This window comes from Dermochelys coriacea, chromosome 11, assembly GCF_009764565.3.
Source record: "Dermochelys coriacea isolate rDerCor1 chromosome 11, rDerCor1.pri.v4, whole genome shotgun sequence".
NCBI lineage: Eukaryota > Metazoa > Chordata > Testudines > Dermochelyidae > Dermochelys > Dermochelys coriacea.
The window spans coordinates 61,964,843-61,991,762 of record NC_050078.2 but is presented as its reverse complement, the minus strand read 5'-3'; the positions used below and the strand labels follow the sequence as shown (position 1 = coordinate 61,991,762).

Below are 26,920 nucleotides of genomic sequence, written 5' to 3'. Positions count from 1 at the left end.
AAAGACTAGGGATGTTAATACCAGCGTTCTGTACTTTCTCTAACTCAGGTAATTTTGTTCTATCTGAATTCCCCCCCCGCCCCGTTAGTTGCATTTGGACATGGTATACTTCACTAAATATAACTGCTGGGCAATATTACTGAGTATTACTAAGCATTCGTGTCGCATCCCAGAAGCAGTTGCATTTCTGTGATGAGCAAAGTGATTGTATGTACGTGCCATCTTTTATTCAATTCTCCTTTCCCACAATGAAGGAGAGTCATAAATCCTCTTTATCCTCAGTCAGTAATTTGCAATTGGTAGTAGCTCTTCAGAACCCAGTTTTAGACATATTTATATAAAACGCAGACATGCTTACATACCCACAGCCTTCCAAAAACAGCCTCACCACTGCAGCATAAAAGTTAAATAGCCTTAGTAGTGCTATCCGAAAAGAAAAAAAATTCAAGCTGAAAGCTGAAAGCATGAAAGGGTGGGGGGAATGCATCAATATTCCCTGCACAAAATCCACAGAACGTGAGAGAAAAAAAAACACAGTATTGGCTTCCTTGGAAAAAAAAAATGCTACACATGAAATGGGATGAACCTGCTCTGACATCGTTTCTTCTATATAATAATTTGGGTATCTTTGGATAATCTCCAAAGGCCTTTCTTTCATTTCCCCTCCCCAAAAATCCTCTCCTCCTCCTCCTCCCTCCACTGGTCTCCCCAAACTTTAAGATCTGTTCTTTCTCCCACCCTACGGTAGGGCTAAGCAGCAGCTATGGTCCCCATCTTGCCAATGCTTCCTCCTTCTACAAAGGGAAACCACAGCCGCCACTTGTCATATGCCCCGCTCATGGATTCTAACTTGGCGAGTCCAAAGGCTCCCCTTCCCTTCCTGTTTCAGAGTAGCAGCCGTGTTAGTCTGTATTCGCAAAAAGAAAAGGAGTACTTGTGGCACCTTAGAGACTAACAAATTTATTAGAGCGTAGCTCACGAAAGCTTATGCTCTAATAAATTTGTTAGTCTCTAAGGTGCCACAAGTACTCCTTTTCTTTTTTCTTCCCTTCCTGGGAGTCCAGATACACAGATCCTGCCTTAATACCACCCTGAATAAACTAAGATTCTACCTGGACATTGATTTAGAAAACATCTTCTCCTGCAGCTCCTTATTTATGCTGTGCCAAGTGTCCCTGCCATGGAAGTATTTTCTTTGTGATTTATAGTTCAAGTGAATAATCCTTTTAATCATTATTTTCTTCTCGGTAAACAGACTGAATTATGGTTACATAACTTATTTACAGAATATCTGGCATCTTTTACAATACAACAGTGGTAACTTCCAAAGGAGGTTTCATTAAAAACAGAAATACAGAACAGTGGTCAAGAACACTCCGGATATACTGAAAATCCTCTTTACTTCAGAAGGCATTTCTTTTTAGTTGTATCTGACACTATTTCCTTTACCTTCTCCCTCTATCTTTTTTCACTCTTCAACATGCGTATAAATGTACATTACAAATACTATAACTCAAGCAGCTAGTATAATTTAGTCATGTGTCTTCACTCCCCCACCCACCACTACCACCTCATCCTCTTGGATTCAGATAAATGTGTCTTGAGGCTAGCTAGCAACTAGAGATAAAATGATATGTTTGAGTGATCAAATCCCCGAGGCCAGATGCTGGAATCTGACCATAATTCCAAGTTGTGTACAATTTAAAACTGTAGAATGGCATCACTGCACCACTTGCACGTATCTAGCTTAAGTATAAGAAATTTGAAAATCAATCATCTTCATACATGCCTATTGAATCTCTCTGCATCTTCTGTATAAAGGAAAATCTGTTCTGAAGCCAAACATCTTCCCATCTCCATTATTGTTGCAGCACCTTCCTCTCTAATCAGAAATGTGGGCAAGAGGTCTGGTTATATGAATGGTCAGCACTTTCCTACTCAGATACAGGACATGTCACTCCTTGTTAAGCCTCAAAATTGAGCAGATAAGAATTAAACCACCTACTTTTAGAGAAGGGTCACCAGTCAGACTAACACCAGCATATATGAAGCTTGACTCCTATCGCAGAGCTCCTCCTACCTGCCATATCTAGCACCAATGGCATCCTGACCCTAGATGCCTGATAAAATACACTCCGAGAGGAAGGCTCTGCCTCCTAGACTGACTATTATTCAGGAGAGAAACATGCAAGTCTCCAGGCTGAAGTAATGGGGAACCAGGATTCCAACAGTTCATGAAAGACCAAACACTCAACCCACACCAGGATTGGAACAACAGGGGTACTGCAGACCAAGAATGAGATTCACTGGATGAGCCATGTAACAGGGATTGTGTGTAGTGCCTTCCCACACTGTCTTGTCGAGTCAGACACTTTTATTTTATACTCACTTCAGTTAAAAATAAAGTATTCTAGGCTGTTTGCATTAATGGGAACTGAACACCTTATATGTGGACAATAGCCTTATCAGGGCTACCAATACTGTATTAGAAATCACCTGAAGCAGCACACAAAATCTACTGTGGAAACAGTGCAGTATCAAAGAGACTTCACAACTCTGAAGTTATGAACATGTTGGTGTTTTGGATTGGATATACTGAAGTAACCCTCTTACCTGGGTTCTGGCTATGAAAAGGCCCTCCATTCATCTGGTTCTGAAGGCTTGTTTGTGAAGTGATGGAAGGAGGGCGCCTGTATGGTAAAGAGCCCCCTATTGTTGGGGGTGTGTGCCGGGAGGCAGGTCTGTTCATGCTGTAGAACTGAACTGGGTGACCTGGGTTAGAAAGAAAGAGGGATTAGCAGAGAGACGATTGTAGTCTGGCTTTTTTATGCCTACATTCAAGGCTTACTCCAAGGACTGGATTTGGGGGGGAAAGGGGGAAGAAGCAGTAAGTCTGCATCTTAAGAGCATTTTGTTCAGTTGCCAGATCAGCTGAACTCTGAATGTCAGATAACACTCACACAAGGAAAAATAACTCTTGCTCAACTGCTATACTTAGCAACACCAGCAAAAGCAAATACAAAAATGAGGAACTTTAGCTTTAAAATGTTAGAATTGGAGGATACTGTTTCCAGTTAGTAATATTATATGATGCTTCATAATAAATGTAAATTCAGGAATGAAGGTCTTTTTCAAATTGAACTAGAGTTTCATTCACAAATCAGGTAGAGATGCTTCATTTCATTGTTAGCTAGCCAAGTGTTCAAATCACTCACAATTCAATTGGAAGTCATCTCTAGGGATCACAAATGTGTTATATTCTATGACTAAAGGCCACAGGCACAGCTCTCAGGAAATGTATGGAGGATCATTTTTGGGGAATGGAAAAGAACAAACAGCTCGGGAAGAGGAAAGGGAATCCAGCACAATGTTCCAATGTATTAGAAAAGTTTTAATTGACTCAATCCCTTCAATACCACCGCTTTATTCCAGCCAATGTTAACACTGAAACACACAATTTCTATATCAAACTGATTCAGACATCTAGTAAATAACGTGTGCTTACCTTAAACTACACCCCAGAAGTCACAACTAGAAGACTAGTAATTTAACTTGAATCTCATTGTCATCACACGTGAACCAGTCATAAACCACGATGTTAAGCTACCATATATTTACGTCTAATTAAAGCTCTGAAGCACGCTATTGACACTAAGGTAAACTAGACAGTTTTCAGTTTGCATGGTTCCTCCTCCACAACATTACAGGTGAAACCCATGGTTGTAAAAACCTGAAGGGTCCCCACCCCCTCCCCCCCTAAAACCTCAACCCAATGAATTTCTGTCCTCCTCACTGACCTTCTCCCATTTTTTGAATCTGTCACTTTGCCTGATGAAGCGTTTGCTTAAAGCTTTTTTTTATATATTAAAAACATTGGGGGGCAATTTCAGACTGAGAATGAAAGCTTTAAGCTAAGGAAAATGATGAGATCACAAAGGTTCTCGTTATGCCTATTAGGAAATAGCAAGAAGGTTACAGAACTGTCCAGAAGCCTAGGGGAGGAGGAGAATGTGTGGTGTCACTGGTTGGTGGAGAAGGATGCTGCTAGTGCAGGGATGAGCAAACTTTTTGGCCCAAGGACCACATTGGGTTGTGAAACTGTATGGAGGGCTGGGTAGGGAAGGCTGTGCCTCCCCAAACAGCCTGGCCCCTGCCTCCTATCCACCCCCTCCCACTTCCCGCCCCCCGACTGCCCCCTCAGAACCCCGATCTATCCAACCTCCCTTGTTCATTGTCCCAAAGAGCCCCCTCCTGGGATCCCTGCCCCTAACCGCCCCCCAGGACCCCACCCGCTATCCAACCCCCTCTGCTCCCTGACTGCCCCAACTTCTATCCACATCATCGCCCCCGAGACCCCCCCCATCCAACCCCACCCCTGCTCCCTGTCCCCTGACTGCACCGACCCCTATCCACACCTCCATTCCTAACCGCCCCTGGGACTCTACCCCCTATCCAACCCCCCTGCTCCCCATTCCCAGACTGCCCCCCCCAACCTCTGCCCCATCTTACCACCCCCGACAGGCCCCCCGGGACTCCCATACCTATCCAACTGCCCCCCTGCTCCCTGTCCCTGGACTACCCTGACTCCTATCCACACCCCCACACCTCACCCCCATCCAACCCTTCTGCTCCCCCCCCCCCAAAACCTCCACCCCATCCAACCGCTCCCTGCCCCCTGATTGTCCCCCGGGACACCTTGCTCCTTATCTAACCCTTCCCAGCCCCCTTACCATGCTGCTCAGAGCAGCAGGAGCTCACAGCCGCGGCAGGAGTGGTGGGCCAGAGCATCTGTGGCACAGCGTACTGAGGCTGCGGGGGAGGAGGAACAGCAGGGGAGGGCCAGGGGTAGCCTCCCTGGCTGGTAGCTCAGGGGCTGGGCAGGACGGTCCAGCGGGCCGGAAGTGGCCCCCGGGCCATAGTTTGCCCATCTCTGTGCTAGTAGGTAAAGTCAATGGAAGACAGTGCATTCCTGTCTTGCCAGCTTGGCATCAGCCATGATGGGTTTTTTTTAGCATATCTGGATTGGCAAAAATATCATAACATGTTACTTTTTCAACACTAACTCTTATCTATATCCACAGGAAAATACAAAAGATGTAAAGTTGACTGTAAATTACTGGATTCTTGTTTTACTTAAATACAAAAAGTACACTGTTATAAATTCTGTAAGGAATAAATATGCTCAGAGTCAATCACATAGAGCAGGTTTTGTTTAATAAAATTAGTGGCTTTTCCATTGGCCTTTTTATCCCTAGAAGGGTAAAAAAATGAGTTTCTTCACTCTCAAAACAAAACTATTATCCTCATGCATCCTATTTCAGGGAAGTCATCTGAACACTAGGCTAATACAAGGAGAAAGTGGGCACCTCTTAGTAAATTATTTTTTAAAAATCAGATAATCTGAATTTTTATTAAAGGACTTGAGTTTTTCACTTCTATTTAATTCTGATTGTTTTATCAAAAATCCACAAGTAGTGCAGTTTAAGGTCTCCAGGTCTCTATATGAAAAATGTTACATACACCAGTGCACCAAAACTGAAAATCAATCCAACTTCGGGCTGATCAATCTCACTTCTAACAGCACAAATACTTCAGACATTATGATGATTTGTTGCCACTGAGATTCATCACAGCTCAGGTGCCTCTACAGTTCTTATAAGAATTCTTATATATGAGATTAAGAAATAATGGTACATGCTTAATTTAACCCTTTAACTAAACACTACTTAAAGAATATTTTCTGGCATATTACAAAATTTCTAAATAAGCCTGAATGTAGACCAAAGTTACTAAACATCCGAACTAATACAGTGCTGTGATCAGAGGCAGAACCCATTACAATCAGTTACTTCAAATACACGTAAGCCATTTTTGATATATAAAACAGATCTTTACATAACAATACTACACCCAAATCAATCAAACAAAAGGTAATACATACTAGTCTTACATTATATTTAGTAAATAACATGTTGCAACTTCAGCAATTAAAGAAATAAAAATGTAGAGAGGCTTTATAAACGTTAAGAAAGCAAGCTTGAGTACACGCAGTATATATCACCTACTGAACAAAGTCTTTTGGCAGAAAACGACTCAATTTGTGTATTAAAACTTCCATTTCACTAGTAGTGAATCAAAAATGTACGTCTCTTTTGCAACAACTAATGTAAAGGAGAGATATTGGGCCCAATACACCTCATGGTTAGGGCCCTACCAAACTCACGATCCATTTTGGTCAATTTCATGGTCATAGGATTTTAAAAATCATAAATTTCATGATTTCAGCTATTTAAATCAAAATTTTCATGGTGTTGTAATCGTAGGGATCCTGACCCAAAAAGGAGTTGTGGGGGAGTGGGAAGGGGTTTGCAAGATTATTGTAGTGGGGGTTGAGGTACTGCTACCCTCACTTCTGCACTGCTGCTGGAGAGCAGCAGCTGCTAACCGGGTTCCCAGCTCTGAAGGCAGAGCCGCAGCCAGCAGCAGCACACAAGTAAGGATGGCCTGGTATGGTATTACCACCCTTACTTTTGCACTGCTGCTGGCGGGGCGCTGCCTTCAGAGCTGGATGCCCGGCCAACAGCTCCCACTCTGCAGCCACCCAGCTCTGAAGGCAGCGCAGAAGTAAGGGTGGCAATACTGTGACCACTAAAATAACCTTGAGACCCTGTTGCAACGCCCGCTTGGGTCAGGACCCTCAATTGGAGAAACGCTGGTCTTCTCCATGAAATCTGGTTAGCTATAGGGTAAAAGCACACAAAAGACCAGATTTCACAGGGGGGAGACCAGATTTCGCGGTCCATGACTCGTTTTTCATGGCCATGAATTTAGTAGGGCCCTAATCAAGGGAGTCAGGTCACAGAAAATCATACACATCACACACTTCATTAGAGGCACCATTTTGAATCCAACATTTGAAGAAAAACGACTGCTTGATGTCAAAAGAATTTGTCTTTATCCTACATACGCTTCTCTGAGAGCTCACATTATCCACACTGCCACAAACATACAACATAGTGGTTGTTTACAGGACTAATACTCTGAATCTCCTGGAAGAACAGGTGTTTTCCGACAAAACTCATATCCAACAAAAATAAACCAGAAAAAGCCATAAAGATTGACAACTCCCAAGGATCTCTGAAAAGCCTCAGATTGTGTTCACATCTTGATTCACCTGTCTATGAAATGGAGCAGAGACTCACCTGCTGAGGGAGTGGAAGAAACAGCAGGGGGAGTTGGAGAGGTGGTGAAGCCATCAGCAAGAGGCTGGGCTCCTGCAGCAGCAGCATCTGGGGCAGCGGAGGGGGCAGTAGCAGGAGCAAGGGGGGAAGGAGCAGGTGCAGAGGTAGCAGGAAGGGGAGAAGTGCCAGCTGAGCCAGCAGGGGCTATGTGAAAAGAGGAGGAAGAGGTAAAGTTACTAAGGAGATCAGGTTAGCAAGGATTAGAAAAGCCTTCTGACAATTCAGTGTTAAATATTCAGTAAACGTTAAATGTTCTAGCACAAAAAGAGGGGATGAGAAAAAAATGACACTTATGTTAAAGGAGCATTCCAGTATATGCAGCAAATAAGGGTATCTGGGTCAAGAAAGTCTGCTAGCAATTACAGATGTAGAAACCAACCTCTCAACGTCTCAATGAAAATCATTACTTTAAGAAAGACTGCTTTCCCCCTTTGATAGTTACGCTCCTATCTGTAGCACAAAACTCTGTAGCTTTTGTACAAAATTAAACATATAGCAGAGGGAAGCCATCAGTTTTCCCATAGCAATGTTTGGCACAGAAAAATAACTCTTCAGAACACAATTTATGCTAAATAATGGTTTTCCTTCATTTCATTGAGAAGACTAAGGAAAGAAGCACACAGAAAATCCTCAACATTATATGAGAAAAAGAAGGGAGAGTACAAATACTATTTTCTGTGAACCAAAAGTGTTTATGTTTGACAGACTGCCTTTTCCATGACATTCTGCTCTGCTTTCATGAGTATACTGAAGATTTACTTTACTGTGTCCTTGCCTTTTTAAAAAAAAATAAATCTAAGCTTCTAATAAACTTCTAGATGCCTACACGAACAGAAAGCAAATGAAAGACCATTTATCTGCTAAAAGGACCGAGAGACACTGTTTCCTTGAAACAGTGCTGTGTCCTATCTAGTCACATCTAGACAAAGAGCTCCTGTCTCAGCTGGTTTAAATGAATCAACAGTTTTGATTAACCAATGGACATAAAAGGCAAACAGGCAAATATCAGCATAACCAAACATTTCCACACTCAGGGGATATCAGTGTACCCACATTTTAATTAGCACCAAAATAATATTAAAGTTCGTAAGGTTCTGGAAAAGTTGCCTTGAAAAATTCTCTTGGAGATTCAGAGTCTTGAAAACACAACAGTAAATAAACTCAAACATTAGAACTTGGACAGAAAGAGAAGGTGAGATTCCTATTTACCTGGATACATACTAGGAGGAGATGGAGTGGGGACAGCAATAGGTACACCCACACTTCCACTTCCACTGTTCTCTCGACTGCTGCTCCGACTACTTGGGTGGCTCCCTCCACTACTCCCACTGCTGCTAAAGAAACCAAAGCCACCAAAACATTAATAATCTGGTCCATGGAGAAAATACATAAAAACCCAACAATAGAAACTTGCTACCTCACACTAATAACTGGCAGAAACAAACAACTGAAGCTGATATAACAAAAATCATTTTTCACAAAAACATTTAGTTTTGATCAAGAATGATCATTCGTTGGCACTAGTAATCTAACAAGTATATACGGCATTTTGAAAAGCTAACTAACATGACATCATTGCAATACTATTAAATCTTTGAGTGGAGAGACACAGCACATTTTTGTACAGATTATATAAAGCATGTGGATTTGCAAGATTCTATTATATATGCTTCCACATTAAGTATTGTTGGGAGTAGAAAGGTTAAATCTATCAACATTTCCTGAAGTCAGTAAAATCAAGTTTTCTCATGTTTAGAACAGATATGGTATAAATTTTATCTGTCAGCCTACTTAAATGTTTTTGAAGAAGAATTCAACATTTTAAGAGAGACACTTTTTGCTCTCACGTGGCATCTTATACTTCTGACAATTCCTAGGACTGAGGAAGTCTTCTAGTGGTCAGTGAAACAGTATCTTCTGTTATACATCATAACCGTGGTCCATCTCTCTGGGTTCAAAGCTAGTAGTTTCCTCATTTATAAGTTGTGATTACTTCATTTTTACAGAACTGGTTAGCACTGTTCATCCTAAAGTCTCAAGATCTTTTATTTTTCAAAAAACATTGATTATGAAGCATGAGCAATTTTTAGTCCTCCAATAAGCATACCTCATAATTCGCACACACAAAATAATCTCCCCAAATCTTTGTAAAGATTAAATAAAGTGATGTTGCCAAGTTCCATATTATTATGACTTTCTACTACACAATTTTACTAGTACATTATGAAGTATTGTACCTTACAAAATTAAAGTGTAATTGTGGGGGAAAAGTAGTAAATTTTAAGATGGAATATTATTGTTTTAAGTGTGACCATGTGTCAATGGGTTTCTCTGTCAGTAGTGTATTAGTGAGGTTATATTGTAGGGTCTGGGTTTGATTTTAAATCACAGCAGTGCATCTTGTATAGATTACTGTATTAGGCCAACCACATTCTGTGCAGGAGTAGACTGAATACCTGTATGTGCGATTCCTCTGATTCACAGAAGCTGTTCTAACAGGGCTCTGTTGCGAGGGAGCCATATTACGTGTTGGGCTAGGTACATAGTCATTTGGTACCACTGGAGGACGCACAGGCTCCAGTGTGCGATAGGGAGAGTGACGCCTGGACAAAAAAAGCAATATGTACAGAAGCAAATTTAGTCAGAATATAGTGCAGCCACAGATCTTTTACCAGTGTAAAATTATAGTTACGTGTAGCAAAATCTAAGGGACTCAAAAAAATTGTTTTTCCACACGTCTGCAATGTCCAATTTGTGACCAGGGAGTGGAGGATGGGATTTATGCTCTCCATTACCCAAACCCTTTTCCTATGCAGGAATTTTCCGTTTTGCATATTTTATTGATCTGAATCAAGCAGTTGATGAGTCAGTTTGCTTTTCCACTACTAGATCAGAGTAGTTTGCATTCATGTAAGTATCTTATTTTGAATTTAACACAAACTCTGTTTCAGGATCAGCCATTACATGAACATAAGAACAGCCATACTGGGTCAGATCAAAGATCCATCTAGCTCAGTATCCTGTCTTCCGACAGTGGCCAATGCCAGGTGCCCCAGAGGGAATGAACAGAACAGGTAATCATCAAGAGATCCATCCCCCATTGCCCATTCTCAGCTTCTGGCAAACAGAGGGTACGGACACCATCTCTGCCCATCCTGGCTAATAGCCATTGATGGACCTATCACCCATGAATTTATCTCGTTCTTTTTGAACCCTATTATAGTCTTGGCCTTCACAACATCCTCTTGCAAGAAGTTCCACAGGTTGACTGTGTGTTGTGTGAAAAAGTACTTTCATTCTGTTTGTTTTAAATCTGATGTCTACTAATTTCATTTGGTGGGCCCTAGTTCTTGTGTTATGAGAAGGAGTAAATAACACTTTATTTACTTCACACTAATCATGATTTTATAGACCTCAATCATATCCCCCCCTCAGTCGTCTCTTTTCCAAGCTGAAAAAGGTCCCAAACGTATTAATCTCTCCTCATATGGCAGCCGTTCCATACCCCTAATCATTCTTGTTGCCCTTTTCCAAGTCCAATATATCTTTTTTGAGATGGGGCAACCATATCTGCACGCAGTATTCAAGAAAATACTGTATTTTCCACTGAATGCATCCGATGAAGTGAGCTGGAGCTCACAAAAGCTTATGCTCAAATAAATTTGTTAGTCTCTAAGGTGCCACAAGTACTCCTTTTCTTTTTGCGAATACAGACTAGCACGGCTGCTACTCTGAAACCTGTCAGTATTCAAGATGTGGGCGTACTGTGAATTTATATAGAGGAAATATGATATTTTCTGTCTTATTATCGATCCCTTTCTTAATGATGCCCAACATTCTGTTCACTTTTTTGACTGCTGCTGCACATTGAGTGGATGTTTTCAGAAAACTCCAAGATCTCTTTCTCGAGTGGTAACAGCTAATTTAGACTCCATCATTTTATATGTATAGTTGGGATTATGTTTTCCAATGTGCATTACTTTGCATTTATCAACACTGAATTTCATCTGCCATTTTGTTGCCCAGTCACCCAGTTTTGAGAAATCCTTTTGTAGCTCTTTGCAGTCTGCCTGGGACTTAACTATCTTGAGTAGTTTTGTATCATCTGCAAATTTTGCCACCTCACTGTTTAACATATTCATAACTGATCTGGAAAAATGGGTAAATAGGAGTGGACCCAGTACAGACCCCTGGGGGACACCACTATTTAGCTCTCTCCATTTATTCCTACCCTTTATTTCCTATCTTTTAACCAGTTACGAATCCAGGAGAGAACCTTCCTTCTTATCCCACGACTGCTTACTTTGCTTAAGAGCCTTTGGTGAGGGACCTTGTCAAAGGCTTTCTGAAAATCTAAATACACGCTATCCATTGGATCCACTTTTTCCACATGCCTGCTGACCCCCTCAAAGAATTCTAGTAGATTGATAAGGCATGATTTCCCTTTACAAAAAACATGTTAACTATTCCCCAACAAATTATGTTCACCTATGTGTCTGACAATTTTGTTCTTTCCTATAGTTTCAGCCAGTTTGTCCTATACTGAAGTCAGGCTTATAGGCCTGTAATTGCCAGGGTCTCCTCTGGAGCCCTTTTTAAAAACTTGCGTCACATTAGCTATCATCCGGTCATTTGGTGCAGAAGCTCATTTAAATGATAGGTTACAGATGACAGTTAGTAATCTTTCAGAAATGCTGGGTGAATACCATCTCGTCCTGGTAACTTATGCTGTTTAGTTTATCAATTTGTTCCAAACCTCCTCTAATGACACCTCAGTCTGGGACAGTTCCTCAGATTTGTCACCTAAAAAAGAATGGCTCAGGTTTCGGAATCTCCCTCACATCCTCAACCATGAAGACCGATGCAAAGAATTCATTTAGTTTCTCTGCAATGGCCTTATCGTCCTTGAGTGCTCCATTAGTACCTCAATCGTTCAGTGGCCCCACTGGTTGTTTAGCAGGCTTCCTGCTTCTGATGTACTTAAAAAAAAATTGCTATTACCTTTTGAGTCTTTGGCTAGCTGTTCTTCAAATTCTTTAGCCTTCCTAATTATATTTTTACACTTCATTTGCCAGAGTATATGCTCCTTTTTATTTTCATCATTAGGATTTAACTTCCACTTTTTAAAGGATACCTTTTTGCCTCTCATTGCTTCTTTTACTTTGTTGTTTAGCCACGGTGGCTCTTTTTTGGTTCTCTCTGTTTTTTAATTTGGGTTATAAATTTAAGTTGAGCCTCTATTATGGTGTCTTTAAAAAGTTTCCATGCAGTTTGCAGGGATTTTACCTTTGGCACTGTACCATTTAATTTCTGTTTAACTAACCTCCTAATTTTTGTGTAGTTCCCCTTTCTGTTGGGTCACTGTGGTGTTTTCCCCGCCACAGGGATGTTAAGTATTATTATATTATGGTCTCTATTACCAAGCGATCCGGCTATACTCACCTCTTGCAACCTGAACCTGTGCTCCATTTAGGACTAAACCAAGAATTGCCTCTCCTCTTGTGGTTTCCAGGACTAATTGGTCCAAGAAGCAGTCATTTAAGGTGTCAAGAAACTTAATCTCTGCATACCTTCCTAAGGTGATATGTACCCAGTCAATATGGGGATAGTTGAAATCCCCCATTCTTATTGAGTTTTTTTATTTTAATAGCCTCTCTAATCTCCCTGAGCATTTCACAGTCACTATCGCCATCCTGGTCAGGTGATCTGTAATATATCCCTACTGCTATATTCTTATTATTTAAGCATGGAATTACTATCCATCGAGATTCTATGGTACAGTTTGGTTAATTTAAGATTTTTACTTTATTAGATTCTACACTTTCTTTCACATATAGCATCACTTCCCCACCAGCACAACCTGTTCTGTGCTTCCAATATATTTTGTAGCCTGTTATTACTGCTTCCCATTAATTATCATCATTACACCAAGTTTCTGTGATGCCTATTATATCAATATCCTCATTTAATACAAGGCACTCTAGTTCATCCATCTTATTATTTAGACTTCTAGCATTGGTATATAAGCACTTTAAACACCTGTCACTTTTTAGCTGCCTGCCATCACATGATATAATTGAATGGGACGTTTTTTCATTTGACTGTTTCTCATCAGAGCCTACCTGTATTTCATCTTCCATCCTCTCCTTCTTATTAGGATATCGGGAATCTCCATTTATAGATCCTCCCCTAAGTGATGTCCGAACCACGTGCTCCTCTGTACCTCTCGGCTTTCCCCCAGACCTTAGTTTAAAAACTGCTCTACAACCTTTTTAATTTTAAGCGCCAACAATCTGGTTCCATTTTGGTTTAGGTGGAATCCATCCTTCCTGTATAGGCTCCCCTTTCCCAAAAGTTTTCCCAGTTCCTAATAAATCTAAACCTCTCCTTCCTACACCCTCATCTCATCCACACATTCAGACCCTGCAGTTCTGCCCGTCTAATTGGCCCTGCACATGGAACCAGAAGCATTTCAGAGAATTCTAACACAAACATACACCACATCAATGCAATAACTAGAAGGGCTGCTGTTCCGCCGGTCACAATTCATAAGGACTATCAGATGAAGAAAATGTAGAATTCAGGTTCATAGCTCCACTGGAAAGCACATTTTACCATTCACAGCATATATGCCCAACCTGTGACACAGTATGTCAATTTAGATATTACATTAGCTACTGCAGATAGACAGTACAACCTGTCAGAAAAAACACACCACTAATTCTATCCATCACAGATAATACAAGCCAAAAGAAATCAAAGAAAGGCTTCCTGAATAAAACTTCTAATGACCTTCATTATCTACAGTGAGCAACATATCACCTTCAAATTAAGATGTGGTCAATAAAAAGGATGGTGCTACAATTTCTCCAAGCCTCACAGCCCATCTTTAGATGGTGGACAAGAAGCAAGAATAAGGAAGATGTTTAAAATTTTTGCCATGGTAGAAATTTAGGTGCTCAGCTTTTAGGAATATGTTTAGGAATATCTCTTCCCCATCTACTCTCTACAAAAATATTAAGTCTACAGTAATTGTACTCACCCAATCGTTCCTTTTCCTGACATTGGTGGGCTGGGCGGTTTCTGGGTAGGTGGAGTGGTACGAGGCAGCCCACCCATCTTCATATTCTGTGTACTAACCTGCATGAAAGAATGGAGAGAAAAACAGCCTTTACTATACTCAGACTTTAGGCAATAAGATAGCAAGATTCCTTGAAAATTCATTCTATAGGAATAAAGAGGCCAGGGGAAGGTTTAAACTGAAAAAAACTGAGAGGCCATGCATTTCATACACAACTTCTACTCTGCCAGAGGTCAACAGTTGCACTCAAAGGACTCTTCATTATGTGGGGTTTGCAAAGATTTGTATATAGAAACTACATTTGCCTTTAGGCCACCACGTGAATATTAAATCTCTGCTGATGTTCAGCTGTACTTAATCCAATTAAAAATCCCTTTTAGCAGGGCAACGAAGTCGTTTTTTGTTGCGTTTTGTTTTATTTGTTGAAGATAAAAGCAGTTATTTCTGGTTGCATTGTTTAATGTTAATTCCCCTATATTTTTTGAGAATGGACTTGAAAAAAAAAAACTAAAGGATTAAGTAGGGTTACAGATAACTAAAGAGCAGCTAAATTTTAGTAGTTATTTTTACATTCAAGGTATGCTCCAGTAGAACTAATCTCTCTCATTTTAAGATTTAATATAAAATTATACTTTAAACAAGAATGCTATATATTGTAATGTCTTTACATTAATATACCAAAACTATTTAATGAACATAAACTACACATACAAAACATGTAGCCAAACTAAATTTATAACAGTTTAAGCTAAACTAAATCTCTAGTCTGTGGAATAGGAAAAAAGAAAACATGACTACTGATGTGATCTTTCCAGTTTTCTTCCTTAGAAAATAGCGAGATAATCAGAAACTACAAATTCAAGTTAATATTTCACTATTTAAGTCATCAGCATTAATGTTGACTGATCTCAGTGCTGATCAAAAACAAAATGTTTTGTATTTATAATTCATGATGTTAGTAGTAATTATGTTGTTAATGCATACACCAAGCCAAAGAATAGCTCTCTCTGGATGCATACAAAAGTTAGACACAGCAGGTAGAGAATTTATACACATATATGTAGGGAGGATCTCTAAAATGTCTTTTTAATCTATGAGCCCTAAATCTATTCCTCATCATATAAATAATGTCAAATGATTCATGCTAAATAATTTAGGGTTTTAATTGTTTTTATGTTGGTTATTTCCCATTATTAAATACTCTTTACACTCTCCTTTTTGGATACCCATGCCATGCTCTATTGCACACAGCTACAGTGTATATCATTTCCAACAGGTATTGTTTCCAAATAAGGTGACATATTTCCAGAAAGTAAGTCCCCCTATTTATAGAAGAGGCTCAGTGATCAAGATGTTAGTGATGTTTAGAAATATTCTTAGAGGCAAATTACATCATTTTAATCACTCCAAAAGCCAAGCAGTGTTTATTTTTGTTGCTGTTTAAATTATACAGATTATTTAAGGATTTAAGGATTAATATATTGCAGTATCCTGACACACTGAAACTTGACTCCTATAAAGAAGGTGAAAACAGAGATGGAAATCTCAAAGCTATGCTGCTTTTAGCTTGTCCCGGGGGGGAAGAGAGGGGAAGAGTTTAAAGAAGAGACTATTGAGATTTTTAGAATTTGAGAGACAGTAAAAGTCTCAAATGTTCTGATTAGTTTTACAAACATATCTTGCAAATAGTATCAAAGTCCTTTAAGCCAACTTTAAGCAACATGAAAACTAAAATTACTTTAAGTGAAGGGCTAGGTAAACACTGAATTCCATCAATTTGAGCGGAAGAGGAAAAGTGTATAATGAAAGGAAAATACATTTTATTCTTTTCACGGAATATGGAAAACACATCCCAAAATCTGGAAATTTTATTTATTTATTTATTTTTTAAAGTTGCAGCATCTCCATCTCCTTTCATCAAACTTGTCAGTATCACCCACTTACCTGTCCAAGTTGTTTAAAACAAACATCCTTTATTAATGTTAACCCCAGGTCACTTCTTATGCAGAGGATGTCAGTGGCACATTAAGCTCTATGAGTAGGATTTTCAAAAGTCTTCAGATGGGAGCAGAGTTAAACCAGTGTGAGCACTTTTGAAAATTCCATCCTAGGTATTTCAAACCTCCCCTAAGTGTCTAACACTTGGGGACACAAACTGCATCATAACCACTATCTATAGGATTATATTTAAACTATATGATTCAATATACTTTAACATACCCCTCAAAGTTTAAAGAAGAAACTACATTACTGTTATTAGTAATAATATTACAATAATAATAGGAACTGCAATAATGTATTAGGCTCCCATTATACTAGGAGTTGTACAAACAGAGATTATAGTCCTAACCCCAGAGTGGTGGGGTGGGAGTAGTTGGAGGATAAAGTAAAGTAAAGTGAACAGTGTAGCAGAAAATTGGAAGTCATGCTTGCTGTTTTCCTCACCAATGTAGAACTCCAGTGACTGCCAATATCTTTTACATAAGACGGACAAGAAACTGCTTTAAAAAAACATGACTTAAAAACAGTACAAGAATCTCTTTGTTAACTAGAAATTTAAACAGTGAAAAAGAAAGGAGACATTCTTTAAAAAGACTAAAATGAAAGAGGGGGTAATGCATGACAGGCAGATTAAATTTAGTTCCTCCTAAAATGTAAGGTGTTCACGCGCCAAGTAATTGAAGAGCAGACCAAACTGTTGCACTCTTAACTGCTCCATGCTGATGCTGCTGGTGCAAACTAAATGGTACCCAGCTCGTGTTAATGTATTCCTCTTTCAAACAGTACTACTTTAATGCAAATTAAGTACCCTTTAATTCACCCTAGCAACATCACCATGGAGCAAGCAGTTAGAACACAACACTTTGGTGCACTATGAAATTCACACCCTCATACTCCACCTTGCAATACAGTATACAGGCTTAGTCTCTCTGTGCCTCAGTTCCTCATTTGTAAAACAGGGATACTAGTATTCCCTGCTTCAGAGTCCTGCAAGCTAAAATTCATTAAAGATTGTGAGACGCTCACACGCTGTGGTAATGGGGGCCACATAAGTATGAGAGAGAGAGAGAGAGATCTTAGTTGTACTTGCCCTTCCTCCTAACTCTCCCTTCCCGTCACATTCATTTATCTCAGTTTAGACTGTCAGCTCATCTGGGCTATGTGTTTTAATACAGCACTATGTGTGCGTTCATACAGAACCTAAAACAGAATTCTTAAAATTAAGCTTTACAAAGGACACTTTAAGGAACCTGTGACCAATAAAAGCAGCAACTTAAAAGTCACATACAGTTTGGTGCTCTGCACCTGTAAAAATCAGGAGACTTGTATAGGTACCTAAATATGGTTTAGATGCCTGACACTAGGCACTCAAATTTAGGAAAGTCACTAAGGCCCAAATTTCTAACTTGGGCTTGGCAGAGCTGGGAATACTGTAGAACCCAAGCCTCCTGACTCCCAAGCCTCCTGACTCCCAGGCCTCTGTACTAACTACCAGACCATGCATAGCTTTTCAAAGTAATGACCTCAACTGAAAAAACTAGTAAGTGGACAATCCATATAAGTGTTCTGAGACATTAAAATGGTTCAATGGTAATTCAGCAACACTATGGTGGAAGTACTTCATTCATACCAACTCTGAGGACGCTCCTGCCATTCCTACATACCATATTAGCAAAACATATTTTCTCAGTCCATCCACTTGGTATTACTCTTTTATGGATTTTAATTTTTAAAGCCCCACGATGTTTTATTTTCAACATTAACAAAACCAAACCACATTTCCTTAAACTTTCTCACATTTTTATATGTAAAAAAGGAAAACTTCCAGTTATGATACTTAACTTTTGGCTCTTAACTGGCAAAATAAAGAGAAATTTGGCAAGTTTTGCAGCATTTTCTGAACAACTTCTGAAGCCATGTATCTTGTGGGGGCAGAATTACACACATGACCTACAAAAGGACAATGAACAGTACTTAAAGTTACTTTTTTAGTTTTCTGGTACTTTTTTAAAAAAAAAAAACTGAAGTCCCACAAGTAAAGTTGAAGGTTTAGAATTGTGTTTGTCCCACTGTTCTTAATAATTTAGGTTCCTGCTGGAAAAATTTGGGTTTCTTAATTTTTAAGGGGGGGGGGGAAACCACGTGAACATTGCAAACTTTCTTCAAAGCTATTTCTTCTGGACAAAGGTCAAAGAAAGAAACTCCTAGCTGCTTTAAAAGCTACGGTCATCCTATCCATGTTTGGTTACCTTCAAGCAATTCCTTACTGTGTGCAACTAGAAGTTAGCAATTCAGAACATAGATGGCTCTAACTGAGGGATTCTAGTCAAGCAATGGACACCCTATTGCTATGTTATAAATTCCATATAACAAAGAGCACCTCCATGTTGTTTTTATCACACAATTGTGTCTTTCCTCCTATACTGCCACCAATGATGAATAATGGCCATATTTCATTAACTATACTATCTGTCCAAAAAGGCTCACAGGAAATTTTACCACACAAATACCCACATGATTACCTATCCACACAAAGCTATTTCCTCAATTCATGTTCAGAATACCAGCATAAATAATATACGCATGAATTTAACTCCTCCCTTCAGCTGCATTCTTGTGGGGTGGAAATGACAGTAACATATACATTTCTCATTTCCTCTGATGCTCAACTAGTACAAAGGTGAGTCTAGGTTTCCCACCCAGACTATATCAAGAATGATTAAATGGATGTAAGTACTGTCAGACTGTTCAGTGATTTATTAGGCTGTAACTCCCCACTCTCATTGCAAAAAAGGAAGCAACTTAATTCTTTCTATATTAGGCAGTTGAAAAGATTTTGAAAAGTAGCATGATGCATTTTCTTCTAGTGCCCCATGAACTACAATAACCATAAATACTTCTAAGGTGTTTGATTCCTGGATCTACTTGTGATGAAGAAAAAATGATAGGAGATACTGACAAGATAACTGAATAAGGCTTTGATTCAAGGACAGCATGGATTTAATTCATAGTCAGAACAAGTTTGGAGATTATGCAACACTTATCAATAGAGGCACCCAAACTGGTAGAAGGCAAGGTGGCTGAAGAACACAAAACTGCTTTGCTTTATAGGTATAAAAGCAGCTCAAAAGGTAGGTTTTCAAAGGTTTTTCACGTTTTTCTAATGCAAAATAAAAAAGGAGGGACAGAAAACTCCTTCTTTAATAAGTTTAGGCCACCTTCTTTATGAATCACAAAGAAGAGGAAATAGGTGAACACTCATTTTTTTTTTTCCTTTACAGGTCACCCTGGAAACAATTGCCAAGCCTACCAGCCATTATTTTTGATTTCCCAATCCTCCTCAAAACCAGCTTTTTTCAATTTTTAACCATGCCACCCTCTTACACCATCAGCTTTTTCAGCAGGAAAGAGGCTCTTACCATCACTGCAAAGGGGAAGAGAACCTGCCAGCTCTCCTCTATAATGAAGTGAACATACGATACTTTTAGATCAGTACTTCTGCATAACTTGTGCTTGGAGAAAGTAATGAAAACTTTGAGACTATGCCAGCTGCTTTTCCAAATCATTCAAAGTTACCATACCAAGAATAGGATTTTTACAGAATCACTCTCTGGGAAATTCAGTATTAAAAATGCATTACTACTGCATTACAAATGCTGTACTGTCAGTCTAATTTTGATACCTGGAAAGATACTGCAATAAATTAAGCAATCAATTTATAAGCATCTAGAAGATAAGGTAATAAGTAATAGCCTACATAGATTTGTCAAGAATAAATCATGCAAACCACCAATTTAATTTCCTCCTTTGATAGAGCTACTATACTATGCCTAAGGGAGAGCTTCTCCTGTTGGTGTAATTAAACCACTTCTGTGAGAGGCAGTAGCTATGTTAACATAGTGCTATCTACACCGGAGGTTAAGTTGGCATAACTGCATCACTTGGGGGTATGGATTTTTCACACCCCTGAGTGACAGTTATACCGAGGTAAGTTTCTAGTGTGGAGCTGGCCTTAGGCTCACCTGGGAGTACTCACATGTGATAGTTTGCAGGATTGTGGCTTAAGTACATTGATGAGTTAAACATAATACTGCTATATTAGTGGCATACTAAAAGCAATCTGATATTTTTAAGAGAGGGTTAACATTTTGCATAGTGATATTACCAAGTCTGAGAAAATATCAGTAATATTTGCCACTATACATACAGTATTTTATATAAAGAATAACTCTGACATTTATTGAAAGTAACTAAATGTGTGATACTGCAACTTTAAAAAAAATGCAAAACTTCATATAAAAAGTTTTTGATTTTTCAACACAACCTTGGTGTCCCTTTATCTGAGTAAGTTTATACTGAAATATTGGTCACAAAGTGAATCATAAATCACACCGTATATAGGATAAAAAGAGTATTACACATGGGGAGGTTAAATTTGGCTAACTACTCATTTATATGCCATTTATTACTACTCAGTGTAAATATATTATTTCTCCCTTGTTAGGTGAAAACTAGCTATCCTAAAAAGAGTCAACATTTCACTGTAAGCTTTTATAATTAACTGCAAATATTAGCTACATTAAATCCATCCACTTATATTGCAAAATGTCAATCTATACTGAGACTGAAGGTAGAATACATAAGGAGGGAGAAGGAATGGCTTATTCTTTTAAAAAATTATTAGTGACATGCTAATTTCAAGTCTCTCCCTATGTGTAATAGTCTCTAAAGAATAAGAATGGAAATCCAGCCCTGGGGTTTCTTACCTTAAATCTAAGCAACCACTTAATGCATACATGGAGCAAATAAAAGAGGTAAGGGAAAAAAGCATTGAAAGGTTAGTTGGAACTTCAGGATATGAAGAGAAAGGAAATAAGAAAGAAAAAGTTAAGCATTCAGCATCAACAAAATAATGTATCAATAGATCATAGAAAGAGTGGTTAAAGCAGAATGTGCCATGAACAAAAGATTTTTCAAGATGAAACTTTTAATAGACACACTGATTAATCAAACAGCCTTCAGATACATCTTAAATTTAACTAGGTAACTAAACATCCAAATGTTTGGAGGACTATTCATGAGACAGCGCAGTCGCTCAAGTTCTCCCACTGCTAACATTCGAAGGGTCAACATTTTCCCCACAGTGAGTGTTGGGTTCTAAGTGGATAAACTTTACAAGTGAATTTATACTAGGTGGCAAAAAGCATCCTCATTGATTATGAGAATTTGGATGCGAGTAAACGTTGTTTTACATGTATTACTATAATTCCAATTTGCTGAAGCAGAAGTACATTCATTCTGGAGTATTAACCTAATCTAAAAGTGTCCTGTCAGCCAACCCTGTCATGTCAGCTAGCACTCAACCTGAAGTGATGAAAGATTTCCTCGCAAGGAGAACCCTGAATCTCAATTATTTTGCACTCCAAAGGCTGAGTAAAACTGGGAGGTTAGGCACTAACTTTTAAAGTTAAGTTGTATTTATGTCCTGCTGCAACAATGCCGGATAGTTTCACAAGCCCAAAATGTGTTCAGAAATACCAATCCATTGGTTTGACTATCTATTTGGTTTTTTAGTTCTAAGTAATTTTTAAGAATGCTGCATTTTCTTATACCCTATGTAATACTGGGAACACTGAGCAGCTCAGAATCCCAACTGTTAATCATCTAGACATACCATATTTTGGGTCATCCATTGTTTAGTTCCCAAATAAACCCCACTATATTATATAGGTGTAATACATTTTTCTGATTTACTGAAAATTTCCTCTAAATTACAAGGTCCACAGATCTAATAACCAATTAGGCTCTCAGCTTCATGAAGCTACATAACCAGAGCCAGAGTTGTCAGTCACTGCCACGGGAGAGCATGGCAAGCTACTCTGAAGAGCTCACCAGTTGAGACAGTTTCCATGGCAAAGGGTAATTATCCCCTGTGGTCTGAAACTTAATGAGATTATATGCACTACAGTAATATACTGTGAGTTCCTACTGCAGAGCATAACTTTGAGCTAACTGAAATGAACTGAACAGGATTTTTTATTCTATTGGGGAAAAATACTCTAAAGAAGGGAGGGTCAGATCTGAGGATCTTGTAACACTGAGGAAGGAAATTTTTAGCAAATCAGAATAAAATTTCCCTCTTTTCTTTCATCTACAAGGTCCATTGATTCGTTAACCAATGGGATTTTCATAGTGTGGTTTCAGGGAGGGTTCAAACAGAACTAACTACATATAGGATTTTAAATTCCTTCTCTACTAGAGCATGAAACGTTCTCTAACTGAAGGTACCTCCACTGATGCCTGAATGTCCAGCTTATAAATTTTTGAAAAGGGATGAATGGATAACACCATGGCTATCCTGCAGATCTCATAGCACATGTAGGGTTACTTAGCCAGGTCAGCTGCTGTCACTCTCAGTGACTGGATTTTGACCTCAGTTACTGGAAAGACACACTGACTTTTAGGCTTTATGGATGCACCATCTCAACCATTTTGAAACAGTGGATTTTGATACTCTCTCTTTTCTTTAGATATCAGATGGCAGAGAATCAATGGAGCACTGTGTGTGACAGAGGTAGATCTCAAAGGCTCTACCAACATCCAATATACGCCACAACTTCTTTCTTGGGAGATAATTTTTCCACAGAGCCCAAAAAAAATCATACTCGCCACTGTCTCAAAAACTGAGTTAATTTTTGGGATAAAGGCTATGTCCATATCATTGTGGAATATGTATTATCCCTCAATAGATAAGGCCCTAAGCTCTACCACCTTCGGGGGGGGGGGGTAATGGCTACCAGGATGGCCACTTTGATGGAGCGGAAATATATGGATACCTTCCTGTTGGGCTCAATAAGATTAAGAGTCACCATGTTAAGGATCACCTTTAGGTCCCATGGCAGTGCTCAATAAATCTTAGGAAGATGAACTAAAGATGTATCTATGAGAAATCACTTAACATCCCAGTATAAAGATTTCCTCATTCTGTCTGTATGCTGGATTGTGCAGCCACTAGACATTTTGAAGTTGAAACTGTAAAGCACTTGATCAGACTGTTCTGGAGGGAAAACAAACAAATAAAAAAAAAAGTGAACTCTTCCATGTGAGATGACTAGTTCTGTCTATAGAGTTGCAAAAAGGATGAGAGTCCATTAGCTAACAGATCTGTGGACCTTACGGACAAAAGAAAAATTATTATTTCAAGTAGCAGTGCACACTGATGATCATTTGACAAACTACACAATGTTTACAGACTTTCATTTCCTAAATAAAAATGCAGCACAATTTAGTGGTTCTTTGGAGAAAACTTTGCTTTTAAGCAACTGTCACAGGACCTGGTCACAGGGTCTTAATATGTGATACACCTATCCATTCATTTGAGCAGGTTTGATGTCAGTCTTTTGCAAGAACATAGTTTAACATATCACTTTGGGCTTGATCTTGTTGCACTGAATTTAACAGGATTTCTGATTACAATGGGCGTATAACTGAGTCTAAATTAAATTGTGCTGTAGCAGAGATAAATAATTTTTCCTTAATCTGTCCTGAAAGAATATCACTAAAATCAAAGTTATCATAAACTATAGCTATGATAATTCACTTTTATGCGCTACATATTAATATATTCATTGAATCACCATAAGGAATTCTGCTGATATGCACTAATTCTTTTATAGAAACAGACAGATTTTAATTAGAAGCAGCTGATTTCTTAAAGAGCTTTCCAGATATGAAATATTTCTGCAAAAATGTGCTGAAAAACATCACTTTTTTTTTTTTTTACCGGATTACGTACACAAATTGAGTAGCAAACATTTCCAATGAAGAATAAGATATGACTGTGTTATAAAAACAATGTTCAAAAGCTCTTGAATAAAATATTGCTTTATTGAAAAGATCTTTACAAAAAATGCTTTGAATTTCAATTTTAAATTCAAAGATTATTTATTTACTTGCATTAGTCATGTAACTTTATAAAATGTAATTCAGAGAGTGTGAAATAATGAAATTCAAGTCAAGCACAAGAAATTTTTGCTATCAATTGATTTAAAGCATGTTATTGCACCACTACTTTGAAAGTTTTGTGGATTTGTTAATGTATGTGTTTTGTAAATGATACTGCTTCATGTTATTTACATTTCTTCTTTCAGTAAGTAATGCTGACAATCCTCTTATATTCAAATGGTTTCTTAATAGCACAAAAATAAGGTCACATCCGCTAAGATTTTATTTACATTAGATGTGATTTTTAAATATGCATGTCTAATTTGTATATGGCATTACTGTGTATACCAACGAGGTATCTGCAAAAAAGCAAGCAGTTATGGGTCTAATCAAATTTGCAGTTAGAGTCTAATTAGCTTGTGCAATTCTAGTAACTACATGCAAACTCAGACCCTAAAAACTGTACTATCCATCCCAAATCCGTGTTTAAAAGAATTCCTGAAAAGGCATAACTGGCTGGCCCAGGTTTTGGTGGCCGTCTTCAGGTTCAGAAAACCCACTATTGGACATCAGTCACATTGCAATTCTCTTCAACAACCACTAAAACTAAAGCACATTCAATGCTGCCTTTAACATAAATACCTCCTGCTAATGAGCCGCAGGGTAGCACTATTGGTATTACACCCGAGTCAACAAATGCATTTTGTGGCAGTAACTCAGGCAGGGAAGGGACAGAGGGTTAAGAGCCTCTCATTACTCAGGTACCTTCTGACAACAGATTCAAACAAGGGAAAAGGCATTAGCCTCTATCCAAGTAAGCAGGTTTAGCCGTGCCTCAGAGGAGTTCCATGGTCATACACATACCCAGAATCATGGGTAAAATGGTCTGCAAAGTTAAACAGGACCCGGGGATTCCTCTTAAATCCATCTGGATTAGACAATTGAGAAAACCCACGCTGCAATGTGGAAGACAGGAATAAGTCACTATTCCAGGTCTTTACATTTTGAAACCAAATAATAATTTAAGAGTGTTTTATAACATCACCTACCTTCACTCCATGTCCAATATCATCTAGAATTGTGTAATCAATAGGTTTTCTAATGTAGCGAACTGGTCGCTCCAGGTTGGCTGGTGCAATGATTTTGTGGGTTCTTGAGGTGTTTTTGTTCGTAGTCAAAATGCCAATTTCTCTTCTAGCAACTTTCTCTTTATGAATGTCCACTGTCTGCAAAACACAATGCGTTTACCAATAGCGTTGAATATTAAGTGTACATTTGATATTAAAAACTTGATTTGGCTCCATGCTTTTATAGATTGCAGTTATATACAGATATACCAGAACAAACATTTGCTGAGTAAGCACTGCTTACACTCCTTTTGTTCAATCACTGTTAGAAGTTACCACCTTCTGATTTCACTTGAATTCTTTACAATTAAGCAAAATCCTGCCTAATGTTTCCACTCTATTAGTAACTATTATTAATTCGGTTTCACTAATTTAACAATTTCTGTACTTTGACAGCAATTTTAAATGAGTATCTATACTTTAATAGTCACCCTCCAAAATGTCTTTCATTCTGATGAGGCCCCAAAGGTCTTTTCCCAGTCTGTTTCCCCCAGTTTGTGTGTGTCCCCTGTAATACAAACCTCAGACATAATTAATTTGTTTTGTCAGACTGTGGAGTAGTTTATCATTATGGTAATTTATTCATTCATAGTAGCAGTGGTATCAAAAAGGATAATATTGTTCAGAAAAATCAGAACAGGTTTCTCAGTTACTACACACAGTTTACTCTGCATAAAAGGTCAGATTTTTTTAAAATGCTTAGCATTTATCTAGCTATTCCCACTGTAGCCAATGGTAAAACATCCACTGACTTCAACGGGAGCAGCATTAGTGCCAAATCTAAGCACTTTTGAAAATCCCACCCTACATGCACAGCAATGACTATTATGCTAGAACAATGAATATACAGCAAAGTATATTTAAAAAGTATCGCTGCCAAACAGATGTCGCGTGAAAGTACCAGAGATATTAACATCCAAAACTGATTACAGCTGTGTCATTAAGCAAAAAAAAGCAAGGAACTACGAAGTATAAGCCGAATGCCACATCTTTAACTTAACCCTAGGTACCTAAGTATTACAGATGATACTGTGAGCCAAACTCTCTCTACTTGAATTCCTGTGAAGTAAATGAACTTGGTCCCTTGCACCCATCAGTCAGTGACCTCAGACTGTGCAGTGGTTCCCAAACTTTCATATATTGTGAGTGGTTTAAGATTCATTTTAGACCATCCACAATCCTGACTGCTTCTTCCCTACTTCCATTGCAGTGCTTGATTACACAGAATAATATTAGTACAAGAAAAAATTAAAGTATACTTGCTTTAACACAATTGCTTATGTTGCTTTGTGTTTTTTCTCTCTATTTCTTCTCCCTTGACACAGAGTTATGTTTACCAAACCTCCAGCAATTTCCTGCAGCTTTAATTGCTAATCTGTCTAGGTCACGCGGTATGGTTTTCCTTAGCTTGCTGTTGATCCAGTTTTGGTAAAATTGGTCACATTTGAATTTATTCCAAAAGAACTTGCACAAAACAGAGCATTGTGCAGGGTAAACAGAGGTATCTGATGGATTTTTATGTAACT

General features: G+C 38.6%; 1 protein-coding gene across 19 annotated transcripts in view; it reads right to left on the bottom strand.

Annotated features, from left to right (window-relative positions):
• Positions 1-26,920, bottom strand: part of ABI2 (abl interactor 2) — a 108,832-nt gene that overhangs the window by 23,200 nt on the left and 58,712 nt on the right. For 3 of the 19 annotated variants that reach the window (XM_038422599.2, XM_043505624.1, XM_043505625.1), the window contains 7 exons: positions 25,317-25,493; positions 21,090-21,107; positions 14,284-14,381; positions 9,698-9,844; positions 8,451-8,575; positions 7,203-7,385; positions 2,614-2,772 (listed from right to left, as the gene is read on the bottom strand). In XM_038422599.2, coding sequence (XP_038278527.1) covers positions 2,614-2,772; positions 7,203-7,385; positions 8,451-8,575; positions 9,698-9,844; positions 14,284-14,381; positions 21,090-21,107; positions 25,317-25,493 — 907 coding nt within the window. The remainder of the gene's footprint in view (positions 1-2,613; positions 2,773-7,202; positions 7,386-8,450; positions 8,576-9,697; positions 9,845-14,283; positions 14,382-21,089; positions 21,108-25,316; positions 25,494-26,920) is intronic. The other 16 variants (XM_038422600.2, XM_038422602.2, XM_038422603.2 and 13 more) reach the window with 16 other exon arrangements.